The following is a 12,904-nucleotide window of genomic DNA, read 5'->3' on the forward strand; positions in this document are numbered from 1 at the left end:
AATTTTCCATTTTACTCGGATAAAAAGCCAAAATCCTTACAATGGCCTTGTAACCTTTTCATTACTTTTCTGACATGATCTCAGGCCTCCCACCTGCTCTGCCCCACTGTGCTGCTCCTCAAACATGCCAGGTACTCTTCTACCTCAGGCCTTTGCACTTACTGGGCGCTCTTCCAGAACACTGTCATATTAGAACAACCCAGGCAATGCTGCAATAGCAAACAACCCCAGAATCTCAGGTTTGAAGCAGCAGAGCTCATGGGTCAGATGCTGGCTCTCGTCCATGTCATTCCAATCAAGATACAACCTGCTGGAGCCTCTTCTATCTGGAACTCCGCTGCCTGAAGCAAAGGGAACATGACTAGTCATGCCCTGGCTCGTAAAGTCCTTCACCCACCACTGTCTACATTTCATTGGCCAAAACATCATAGTCAGGGAGCTGTGAAATGTCATCCTACCATGGAGCCAGAGAGAGGAGGATAGGAACATTTATGAACACTCCTGAAGACAACTGCCTTCTCCCCCAGAGAGGCCTCATGGCGCTCTCTCTCTCTCTCTCCCCTTCCCCCCCCTCCCCCTTCAAACCTTTGCTCAAGTGTTGGCTTCTCAGTGAGGCCTTCCCTGACCATTCTGTGTAAAATTACAACAATGCCCCCCCACTCCATCCCTCTCCTTTGTCTTATTTTTCCCCAAAGCATCGTGTGCGTGCAGGTGCATGCACACGCGTTCCCTCCAAACACACACAAATTTACATGTTTATTGTGTTCAATTTCTGCCTCCCCTGACCAGAATGTAAGCTCTGTGAGAGCAGGGAATTTTGTCTGTTTGTGCACTGTTGCTTCTCTGGCCCCTAGAGCAGGTTTATTGAAAGGAAAGCCCTCAATATTTGCTGAGAGAAGAGTCAGGATCCATTTGAATCCCTACCCCCATTCGCATTAGGATGTGGAAAGATTAGTTTATGGTGGTTGTTTGCCTCCAAAGTCTTCTGACCTAGTTTAACAATAAGAACAGAAACAAAATAAAAAGGAAATGGTGGTCTACTTTTATGTCCCTTGATATTTGAGCCTTTGTGTGTGATTCCGTCTAGGAGAGGATGTGTGACAGAGTTGTAATTCCAACAGGTAGGAAATCTAAACAATGATTTATTAAAATTCTTGTCTTTATTAGTTCCAATATGTAAACAAACATTTTTCTGACTTGCAAATTACTGACATCTAACGTAAAGTTATTTTCAATTAAATGTGAAGAGCATTAAAATGTATTCAGGAAATCAATCATATAGTAGAAAGTAATTCTTAAGAATATGAAAATTTTATCAATCACAGTCACAATTTAGCCTACAACTCACCGTGCTAAAAAATGGGCAATGGTTCAGATAAATTACTGTCAGTTGGCACTAAGTCACTTTCCCGAATTTTATCTTCATTTTCTCTGCAAGTGATAAAACTAAGAGAAAAAAATCCTAAATAAAATCCATATCTGCATTATGGACAAAAATTTTCTTTTCAAGTTTTATGATGATTATTGGGATATTATTACAAACAGTATGACTTGATTTAAATAAAATTGTAAATGGCCAGGGTGGTTTGTTACTTGGGTATGTGAATCAAGAAACAGAGTTACTTAGGAACTCAGATTTGATTACTAATTAGGTGGGCAACTTGGGGTAAATTCCTGGACTTCAGTTTTGTCACTTAAAAATTATGGTAATTATAGTGGCCAACCTCATGCAGAATCTCTGTGGATAAATTAATGAGTCTAAAGCCCCTCAGGATAATGTGACACTACATAAAGTTGGGTGACTTTGTTAGTGTCCGGTAGAGACAGGAGCTGACCATCTGATCTCTTTGATGCTGCTCGTGTGCCCCACGCACCCATGTAAGCCCGGTGGTGACTGCCCAGCTGTCCGATCTGAGGACACACTGATGACTGTGTAGGTTTTTACATCTCTAGCACAGTCAGCTGCAAACAGATTTCAAAATTGCTTATGAAAAAACTATTTTCAGTGTAATGTTGCCTTTATTAGGATACTACAAACGGTGCAAGAAAACAGCATGAAAGTATACCACCTAGCTGAGAAAAATGATTTAAAATAAAAGTGAGATGTTATAAGCTAGATCACTGACCTGATATGAGCTAAAATGAACAGCACTGAAGTCACTCACAGATTGAAAAAATAATGAATATTTTCATAGGAAATAAAAGAAAAATAGAAGCCTGCCAGCAATTGTATAAGCATTGTGGGGGGTGCATCAGTTAGAAATCTTTTGGTTACACATAACAGATAAACTTAAATGGTCTTAAAGCAAAAACAGTGGGGGAGTAGGAAAAACTTCTTTGTTCACATAATTGGAAAGTTCCAAAGCATCCGCTTTCAGGGGAGGTTTGATCCAGCAGCACAACAATATTACTGAGGACTTTTCTTTCCCCGTAGTCTTCCCCAGGCCTGAATGCCCTCATATGAGTCATTAGTAATTCTTAAAAATTGTCTAGCTTCCACTTTCTATTCCTAATCAGAATTCACTTTCCTTTTGGGGCACCACTTCTTTCTCACTGTGTTTAATCTTAGTGAAAAGATAATCCCAGCCACCTATCTCATCTGTACTGAAACTGAAAGGAACAGACTTCACCCTTCCCTGTGCCCTTGCTTTCCCTGGCCCGAGGGTCATGGGCAGACATATTACTTACGCTTGGTCAGATAGATGTTCTCTCCTAGGACTTCCAAGCTTGACCAAGTTGTCCGAGGACGGAAGAAGCAGGGACAAGGCAATACCAGAATCTTCTTAGTAAGCAGTATTTGCTGTGCTTCCCAGGCCTGGAGCATAGCCTTTGCTCCTGCCATTGTCAAGGCTGATTTTTCATATCTGGTGAATTCTGGGCGCCACAAGCATTCCCCTTTGCTTAGTATGATTAGGTTCTGCTGCTTGACTGACAGAGTGATGAAGCCTTTCTGGGGATGGCCATGTGGAGGAGAGCCTCCCTCTCTGTGGCATTGTGTACCGTATCTTTTCCTGTTTTCTTTTTTTTTAAATGAAAGTTTATTGGGGGTGTACCATATCTTTTGATATGCCCTTATCACATTACACTACTGATTTGCCCACTGTCTTCCCCACCAGACTATGCGTTTGCTGAGAATAGGAGCCTTGCCTTATATTTAGCCCAGGGTCTGGTCAACATTAGGCATTCAAAATAATCTGTGTTGAATGAATCAATTAATTGATTAATGAGTCTCTTTGAAAAGAAAAGATGTGTTTGTATTAAACAATTCTAAATTTTAAGGTGGTATATTATCAAGCACAAACCACAAGGGCTCTTTATAAAATGTCGAACTGCCAGAAAGAATATTTTTTGGCTGTTTTGTGAGGAGTTATTGCACATTCTTTGAGGATCTATATACCTGTCAGGACTAATCTTGTTTCATTCCTGAAATTTAATCTGAAAGTTTCTTTAGGGCAGATTGATGCCTATCTAATAGGAATAAATATTATCCATTTGCCACCAGGAAATGCCTCTGATGTTTAGGTGCATGCCTCTTCCTAAATGAAATGAAGACTCGAAATCTCCAGGTAGGTCTTGGCCTGCCAGCACCACTCCCAGGCTGTGAAAAGATATACTCTGTCCCTCCGGGTGCAGCACTGCTCAGTGGGTGCCCGCTCCTGCTGCTCTCCCACGTGAGGCCTGTGCCCTTCACTCACGTGGGCACAGGCTGGGCCTCGATGCAGGGTCACAGCTAAGTCTAGCACGGCCGTGGGTGGGCACACACATCTCCAGGGTGGGGAGGGCAGTGTGGTGGGCATCAGGGCACTCAGGACGGGTGGTGGGAAGAGCATCCACCCAGGCAGGGACTTCCTCTTCCTGCCCTCTTTGCCCTTTTTTTCCCTTGTCTTTCTGAGCATTGCAGGACTGAGATCATTGGGGGGTGGAGCAAGGTGTGTGTGGGAGGTGCCCCAGCAGGAGGCACCACCAACTAGGGAGGTCAGCCCCAGGACACAGACCTGCTGGGTGCCAACTGCTAAGGGCCAAAGCCTGAGCCAAGGGTGCCGAGGAGGTGGAAGGCTGGGTACACACAGGGGGACTGATCAAATAAGGCAATCCCTTAAGCATAATGTAAGACAGGCGTCTCATTATCAGAAAATGGAGTTCGAAATTCCAGGAAGGAGAAACAGAATGAACTCTGCAGTGGTAGATGGGAACTGATCTATCAGTCTGAACTCATGGTTTTATAGATAGTGTGTTAGTTTCCTAGAGCTGATATAACAAATTACCACAAATCGGGTGGCTTAAAACAACAGACATTTATTCTCTCCCAGTTCTGGAGCCCAGAAGTCCAAGGTGTGGGCAGGGACACACTTCATCCAAAGGCTCTAGGGGAGAACCTTCCCTACGCTTCCCACTTCTGGTGGTGCCCTGTGGTCCTTCACCTGTGACCCCGGCACTCCAATCTCTCCTCCTCTTCTCTGTGTGTTTTCTCCTGTGTGTCTGTAAGAATACATGGGATTATGATTAGGGTGCTCCTCATAATCCAGGATAAACTTCTCCTCTCAGACCCTTAATCACACTTTTTGCCATATAAGGTAATATTCATTCATATGCTATGGTGGTTAGGATGTCTGGTTCCAGGGATGGAGAAGGAAAAAGGACAAGATGAGCCTGAAACATTTGGTTGCACAACAGAATGATAGGGACATGTCAAAAGGACACAGAAGTCAGCTTCAGGGGGCTCCTTCTGACCCAACTGGGGACAATTTGAGCATCAAAATGAATAATAATAATAGCAAAGAATAGTCCATTGAATAAAATACGAATCCACAGAGATCAAAATAAATTAACAAATAAATCAAAAGTTTAATGAGACATAAGATATTTACATAGTTTCAAAATACCTCCATGCAAAATTTTTCTTAATTACAAAGGGTAAATTTTCAAGACAAAAACCTGTAAATACCACTTTCCTCAAATTACCACAATGAACATCATCAAAAATGGGACATTAAAATTGTGTACCACTTGATAACATGCACGAAGAAGAATGCAGCATCACTCCTTGATATCCCTGCCAAAGATGGAAACACTCCATCTAGCTATGAGGAAAGAACACGCAGACCCAAATTGTCATTCTAGAAAATAACTGGCCTGTAACCTTCAAAAGTGGAAGGTCGTGAAAGTGAAGACTTGTTCCAGACTGACAAAGACAGGGAGGGAGAGGAAAACAAAGAAAACTGCAAACCAGTATCTCTCAAAAATACAGATGTAAAAATCCTTAAGAAAATATTAGCAAATAGAATCCATCAGTGTATAAAAGGGCTTACACACCATGACTAAGGGGTGTGTTCCAGTGATGCAACACGGGTTGAATATTTGGCATATTGACAAGTAGTGGTGGCGGCAGCTAGGGGCCTCCACCGAGCAACGCCTGGTCCCAAGGTGGGGCCAAGCAAATCTTGGGAAGTGAAAATATTGGACTGTATACACATGGCTTTTGTTCAAAAAAAAAATAGTGCCTTACTCCACATGCACTAGGTGACTCCTAGGTTGTACACCTAATACTTTGTCTGAGAGCTGGGGCCAGTGGAAGCGCAGGGACAAACAGGAGAAAGGTTGGCTTGAGGCTCCAAATGCTAAATGGGAGAGTTCAATTCCCCAAGCTCAGAATGTTCCTGAGAGTCGGGTCCAGGAGCAGAGAAGAGCAAGAGACCCTGGCAGCAAGTTGGCAACCGAAATATAAGAAAGCCCATTCTGGAATGTTTGCTTAGGAACTCTGTATTTAAACTTTGAACTACATCCTTATCAATTTGAATTTGAAAATGTGGACCTGACACCTTTCATAACCTATACCAAAGGTGGAGATCGATTCTGAAAGCTAATAAAGTTCATCTCTGCATGAAATACTTTGCATTACCAAACCCTCTGCCTGGGATTCATTTCCTAAAATGAAAAGGCTCCCAGCTGCCTCTGATGTTCAGAACAGTGTAAGTATCCCAGCTCTCTGTGCCGTGTCTACGCCCCCTTGGCACCCAGCATCCCGGTAACCATCACAAGCTCCTACTAAAGCAAAACTCTGCCTGAGACTCAGCCTGTGCTCACCCTGCAGTCCGCCAAGTTCTGGGAGTTAATACTCCCAAGTTCTGGGAGTTCCAGAAGCAGCCCTTAGGCAATAAAGGATGGGAGTTGGAGGATAAAAATCCCAGCTTTCGTGTCTCTGAGAGGGATAACTCAGGCTGTTCTTCACAAACTTTAATGTGCTCATGACTCACTGGGAATCTTAATAAAATGCAGATTCTCATACAGCAGGTCTCAGGCTAGGGCCTGAGAGTCTGCATTTCTAACAAGCTGCCAGCTGAAGCTGAAGCTGCTGGTCTGGGGATTACACTCTAATTCCCCTACAAGTGCTTTCTGCAGTTTGCTCACAAATAAACTGCTTACTCTCAAATTCGTGTTGGAGGGTCTGTTTCTGGGGGAAGCACTTTTTTTTTTCTCCTCTCATATTTCATGCTCCTTGTTCTCAGTTTTATCAAAGCCTGACCACTACCTTGTAATGTGACCCAGGGCAAACATTTAGTTTCCTCATCACCAGAATGAGGGGGTTAGACTATACAGTTTCCTTCCCACTCCAACATTCTAAAGATGTTCTAATTATCATATTTGCCACACTCTTCCCAATCAGCTTTCCTGCTTTTGTGAATGACCTTTTAAAATCAAGCTGGTTTCACATTCTGCTCATCTTCAAAAGATGTCTCTAAACAGAAATGTAAAATGAAAGCCTTTTCTTTAAACATAATAGCAAAAATCCTTGACAGATAAAGGATATAGCAAATGTTCACACATGCGGATGACATTTTCATTGTGCAAGAGAAAAAGAGACCATTCAGAAAAACATAAGAATAATAGTTTTAGGCTGAGGCTATTAAAATGAACATCAGTGTGAAACTAACAAAAGATATGAAACCATAATCAAAAAAACATCTAAATAGGGTATAATACATATAAGAAAACACAATAGTGAGTTTATATACTATGTCTGCTTTTTGATCAAACATCCCTAGACTAACAGAGACAAGCTGTCCCCTTCCAGATAATCACTTTAGAAATCTAACTTCTTACATCTATGCTTAAAGCATTTTCAAAAATTCCTCAAGTTTACAAGAAACCACGTATAGGATCACATTACTATAGTCACCTTTTTTTACCCAAAATAATACAACCCAGCCTAAACACAAACTCTATTTCCGTTAACTTAATACATTTCTTAAAATTTTTATAAACGAAATTTCATGCATGTAACCCTCAGTTGCTGAGTAACAACAAATCCCCAGATCACAGTGACATACAACAATAAGTCATTACATCTCATTTACAAGTCTGCAAGTCTACAGGTTGGCTAGAAAGGCTTGGCAATATGTGACTTCAGTCTGGCACCCAGACACTGACGTGGCAGCTACTCAGGCATATAATCTTCTCATGGCCGAGGTCAGATAGGAAGGTGTAGGCTTGGAACTGCTACATTTTTACGTCCCCACATTCCATTCCAAAGCAAGTCAGGTGGCCAAGCATCGCATCAATAAGTGCCTCCCATGGAATTATCAGTAGATGGAGTGATATCTGATGAACAATAATCTAATCTGCCAAATGGCATTAATGACTCTAGAAGCATATCCAAAGAGGAATGCCAGAAGTGATATGAGTAATAACATTGTCATTAAATATATAAATACAGAAGAGGACAATTTTGGAGGTATAAGTTTTAACTTGTTTTTAAAAAAGTTATTTTTGTGCTTTTTATAAAAGTCAAACTTCATGTTTGCCTCAGTGAATACATCCAATTCTTATTTATGCTTATACAGGATGGAAACCTACCCAGAGAGCATCCTGAAGGTTATCACATCCATGTTTCCTTAGTTCTTCCATGAAAAATCTTTAAAGGAGAAGCAAAATTACCAGAATCTCCATTCTGATGTCTCTAGGCTGGGATTTGGCAGGCCACCTGCACAGGGATGAAAAAGCACCACCAATTTGTTGGAGGCAGGTAGGTTTTGTGGCCAGCTGTTTTGGACAGTCAGAAGCCCTGAGTTAAGCCAGACCCTCTGCTACCTTAACTGCTCCTATTAAGTCAAGTGCATGCCTGGCACATTGCTTCAGCTCTCCAGGCTTCCATTCCTCACTCATAAAAGCTCTCTCAGGTGCAGCCGTCCCTAACAGTACAATATCTATGAATCTATTATATGCTGGAGGTCTTCTGGTGTCACCCTTTTCTTAATGAGAACTGTTTTGTAAAGTCACTGATTTCAGCTCTAGAAAGTGTAGTAGCTTTTATATGTTAAAGGCTAAGAATAAAAACTTTCATTTAATGTTCTAGATTTTTGCCTCTGGTAAAGAAGAGATTGTCTTGGGATTTGCTGGATTCATTAGTAATGAGGTGACAGTTTCTAATCTTAAATTCTCTTGAATAAAACCAAAAGGTTACTTGGCTTTGTTGGGTGACTCTGATACGCCTGTAATCATCAGCACTTTTTTTGTTGTTTTTTTGGTTTATTTGGCAGTGGGGTAACTTCATAACAAAATGATTAACAACATAGGGTTCTTTGGAGCTGTTATATCTTAAGAATCAGAAGGTGGATTTTGAATTAAGGCTTAAGGACTGGATGCCCGCTCTACCTGGCAGTGAACAGCCAGGAAAAAAAATGTCAAATTCTAAAATCAGCTTCTAAAGCTAAAGGTCAACACTGTTTGGACAACATTTAACTCATCAATTCTCAACTCCCCATTACCTGTCGAGTTCTTCAGACCTCACTAATTTGCTTACCAAACACCTATGTCTTAGCCAGGCACATGCTGAGTTTCATACATTATCTCGATTAATTCTCTGCGTGGTCCTCTGAGATAAGTACTGCTACCCTCCCTTTTCGGGTGAGAAACCCGGATTGTTCCCAGTTTTGCCAACCTCGGTGGCCCCAGATTTGGCTTCTCCGGACACAGAAGAGAGTTCACCTTCGCCCTCCTCGCGATATTCCCGGGGCGAAATTCCCAGCACCTGACTCTCACCTCCCAGGGCAGCGGCCGGGCCGGGGAGGCCGGCAGGGAGCGGGACTCGGCCCCGGCGCGGACCAGGCGCCCGTGGCTGAGGGGCTTGTCCGTCTCGGCGCAGCCATGGAGCGGCCGGCGGCGGGCGAGGTGCACATGAGCCAGGCCATCCAGCCCGCGCACGCCAACTCCCGCGGCGAGCTCAGCGCCGGGCAGCTGCTCAAGTGGATCGACGCCACCGCCTGCCTGGCGGGTAGGGACGCGGCGGGCCGAGAGGCGGGGGAGGGGGCTCGAAGGGGGTCCGGAAATGGGGGCCGGGGGCCAGGGGGCCGGAATGTAAGGGCCTGAGCGGCGGGGAGCGGAGGTGTGGTCCGGGATGGCGGGGGTGTCTGGGAACTCGGAGCCGGACCGGGATACGGGGATGCGGGATGCGGACGGCGGGGTTCGGGATGGCAGGGTCGGGACATGGAAGGATCCGGGATGACACACCGCAGGGCTGACACCGACGCCTGGCTCCTCAGCCTCCACACGCCAGAACCAAGACCTGGGACGAGTGGGGAGAGGAGGGTCTTTAGACATGTGAGCCCTGTGCGGCTGCAACCGTAATGGCTGAGCCAGTTTATCCGACAGTGGAAGTGACCTAGACTGAGGCTTCTCAAATGCTTTAGTCTTAGGATCACCCTACCCCGTTAAATAAGTGAGGACCCCAGGGAGCTTCTGTTAATGTGAGTTATGTTTTTATCCATATTTACTATATTCGAAAATTTTTTTAAAATAATTATTTAAAAAGAATGAGCCCATTACATATTTTTATTGAAAAAGAACTATGTTTTCAACGATACCAAAAATGTACGGAGAAGAGTGGAATTGGCGTCTGGTTTAATAGAAGTCTCTCTAACGTCTGGTTTAATAGAAGATTACTCACTTTTTGTTTCTGCTTCTGCATTCAGTCTGTTGCCTACCATATCCTATTTAGTCTCTGCTCAGGGTCTTTACACCTGCTTTTCTTTTTGCCATCATACTCTTTCCTTGGTCCTTTCAATGCATCACATCTCAGCTTAAATATCATTCCTCAGAGACGTGTTTTCCAACCACCTGTTTACATTTGCACCCTTTTGTCACCTTCATCACAATGCCCTTTCCAACTTCATACCACTTTGCACAATCTGTCATTACTTTGTGTATGAATTTGTTCACCTCTTTATTTTCCCAAGGAGGCCCAATTAGCATGCAAACTAAAGCTAGTTCTCCATTGCTTAGTAAGCACTAAATGAAAAACTTCTGGTTGTATGGTTGGGTAGACGGATGGATGGATGGGTCCAAAACTTGAAACCTCATTTCTAAAAAGAAGCCAGGCTTTGCACAAGGTGCTTGGTAGACCTGGCAAATGTACATTTTAAAGTAAAACATGTGAAGATAAAATATTAGACCTGGAAGGAGCTTTAAAGATCATGTATTTCAGGACCCTTACTTTACAGAGGACACAAGCAAAGCTCAGATGATTGATTACAGAACCTTGCTTTTTCCCATCAGTATTAACAGAGTTTCTAATCCCCTGTGTGTTAACCACCTGCAAAATTCTGATGCCAATCTGTTTGTTTTCTGTTTGTTGATAGGTCTGTTTGGTTTCTATCTTAATAGTTTTTTTTTTAAATCAGGATTTAAGGTGGATTATAATAACATAATGGTAACATGAATATAAAATTAATCCACCTATGGAAGAAACAAGTATAGAAGTCATTCAGGTTATTAAAAGTAATGATGCCTATTGCCAAGGAAACTGAATACATTATGTGAATATTGAAGTGACTTTTAAAGTTACCTCATTTAGTATCTCTGTCCTATAATGGAGAAACAATTGCCCTCCCACAATTGTCATAAACATTTCTGCGGTTTTACATCTTTGGAAACTCAGAGCATAGAAAGGTTCAATTGATAGCCAATTACTCTGGGCCTTAATACCTATATTACTAACAATACCATAGTAAAGAAGCCTTTATGATAAAGTTGGCTTGGAAACATGAGTAATGCCCATGTTAAACACTCCATGGTGAGAAGAGGCAAGGGACATTAGTTAGCCAAGGTGTAACTAAATCTGTAACAGAGAAATGCCCCTCCGTAGTGTTTTACATACAATAGGAGTACTACAAAACTGGTTTTCTGGTATTTTTCCCACCCCGAGTTCTTTATTGACAAGCGCTCTGTACAGCCAAATTACTATGATAAACACTGATCATGGTCATGATCCCAGGGCACTTCCATGACCTCCTGGCACTGCTAGATTCCAAAACGTCTTCTCAATATTTAAGGAAAGATTAAATACGTTCACTGTCATTTTGGCATCAGACCTCATTTCTGTCAGCAGCCCCACTATACTTTTAGTCACTTAAGCCTAGAGGCTTGAAGCCCTTCCTGAGTCATTCTCCACCCTCCATATCCATTTCTTCTTCTGAAATACACCAGACTCACATTTCCCTCCCTATTTCACTTGTGAATCTTTCCCAGGGTTCACTTTCTCAAGAATGTCACCCAATTCATCCAATTATGCAAGTAAAAGGTCTAGTTTTCTAAACTTGATACCGCCCTCTACCTTGCGTCCCTTTACACATGTTCAATTGATGAACCAAGTCCTGTCAGTGTTACCTGAAAGAATCTCTCAAACCCAAGCATTCTGCTACGCCTCCACTGCCACCACCGAGGCCCAGCGAGCTAGATCTTGTTCCTTAGTTACCCTCATAAAATCCTTCTTTTCATCAGAGCACTTAATTCATTTTGTTATTATTTATTCATTTAATTAATCCTTCACTCCTCCACTAGACTCCATGAGAACACATATCATGGCTGTTTTGTATTTTCTGCACCTTATATAGAGGCTGGCATAGCACAGCTGTTCAGACAATATTAAAGGCATGAATGAGTGGAGGTAGCACCATTTTTTTATCCCCTTTCATCTCGTACCTGGGTCAGAACCACTTAGCTAGTCTGCTACTGTTCCTCAGCTTCTCTCGGTTTTTCCAGGGAATCATAAATAGCTTTAGGGTTTCTCTTCTTTGGTATATTGTATGAAGAGCAGTCAAAAATCAAAAGCCAGAACAAGTTGGTACTATTGAATTCGTATTTGACATGTAAAAAGAAAATAATCACATATAATCACATGTGAAAATTGTGGCCCCTTGTTGGTTCTCCATGTTTTTATTTTTTATTTTTAACTTAATGGCTCTTGAAAGTCTACAATGTAAAGTCTAGAATGGCTAGTAAGCCCCCAGAGCCCATATTTAGCCAAGTACTTCTCTAGAGAGCATACATTGGGTGGTCTTTTCTGAGAGTTCCTACTGCTTCTGTAGTCAAAAATCACTATTGAGAACAATCTTTCTAAGAACAATCTTTCTTAGAATAATCTTTCTAAGTCTAAATTTCCTCATTTGTAAAATGAAACTAATAATAGTACCAATCTAATGTAATGGACATGCATAAATACTTAGCTCAGTGCCTGGCCAATAATAAATGCTTAATAAATGGTAACTTTTATTATAATTATGTTTCTTCTTGATCCCTAATGCAATCTAGCATAGTGCGATATATAGAGATAGTAGATACCAACATATACAATAAAAATTCAGTCTTTTATTGGTTATTGCATTTTAGTTATTATTTAAATCATTCAAAACCAGTAACTCATGTTGGTGTACATGGTAACACTTTATTAACAAGAATATCTTGTTTGATAAGCTCAACATCCCATCCCCTTACCTTACATGTCAGGTAAGTAGAATGAATGTCTATTAGATACTCTTTAGTCAATGCTTTACAGCATATATCTGCAAGGATCCAGTAGTCTCTGGAAATCTTAAGCTCTACAAAGACACAGATTGTGGCTGGATCTCTA

At 42.0% G+C, this 12,904-nt stretch overlaps 1 protein-coding gene across 6 annotated transcripts in view; it reads left to right on the forward strand.

Moving 5' to 3' along the window:
- The first annotated feature begins 9,005 nt into the window (after positions 1-9,005).
- Positions 9,006-12,904, forward strand: part of ACOT12 (acyl-CoA thioesterase 12) — a 66,476-nt gene continuing 62,577 nt past the window's right edge. For 3 of the 6 annotated variants that reach the window (XR_012495064.1, XM_074328772.1, XM_019715069.2), the window contains exon 1: positions 9,008-9,271. Coding sequence is in view for 5 of the 6 variants with exons in the window: in XM_074328772.1 (XP_074184873.1) it covers positions 9,145-9,271 (127 nt within the window). In the remaining variant the exon portion in view is untranslated. Of the gene's footprint in view, positions 9,272-12,904 lie in introns of all 6 variants that reach the window. The other 3 variants (XM_074328770.1, XM_074328771.1, XM_019715072.2) reach the window with 2 other exon arrangements.

Source organism: Rhinolophus sinicus, linkage group LG03 (genome assembly GCF_036562045.2).
Source record: "Rhinolophus sinicus isolate RSC01 linkage group LG03, ASM3656204v1, whole genome shotgun sequence".
NCBI lineage: Eukaryota > Metazoa > Chordata > Mammalia > Chiroptera > Rhinolophidae > Rhinolophus > Rhinolophus sinicus.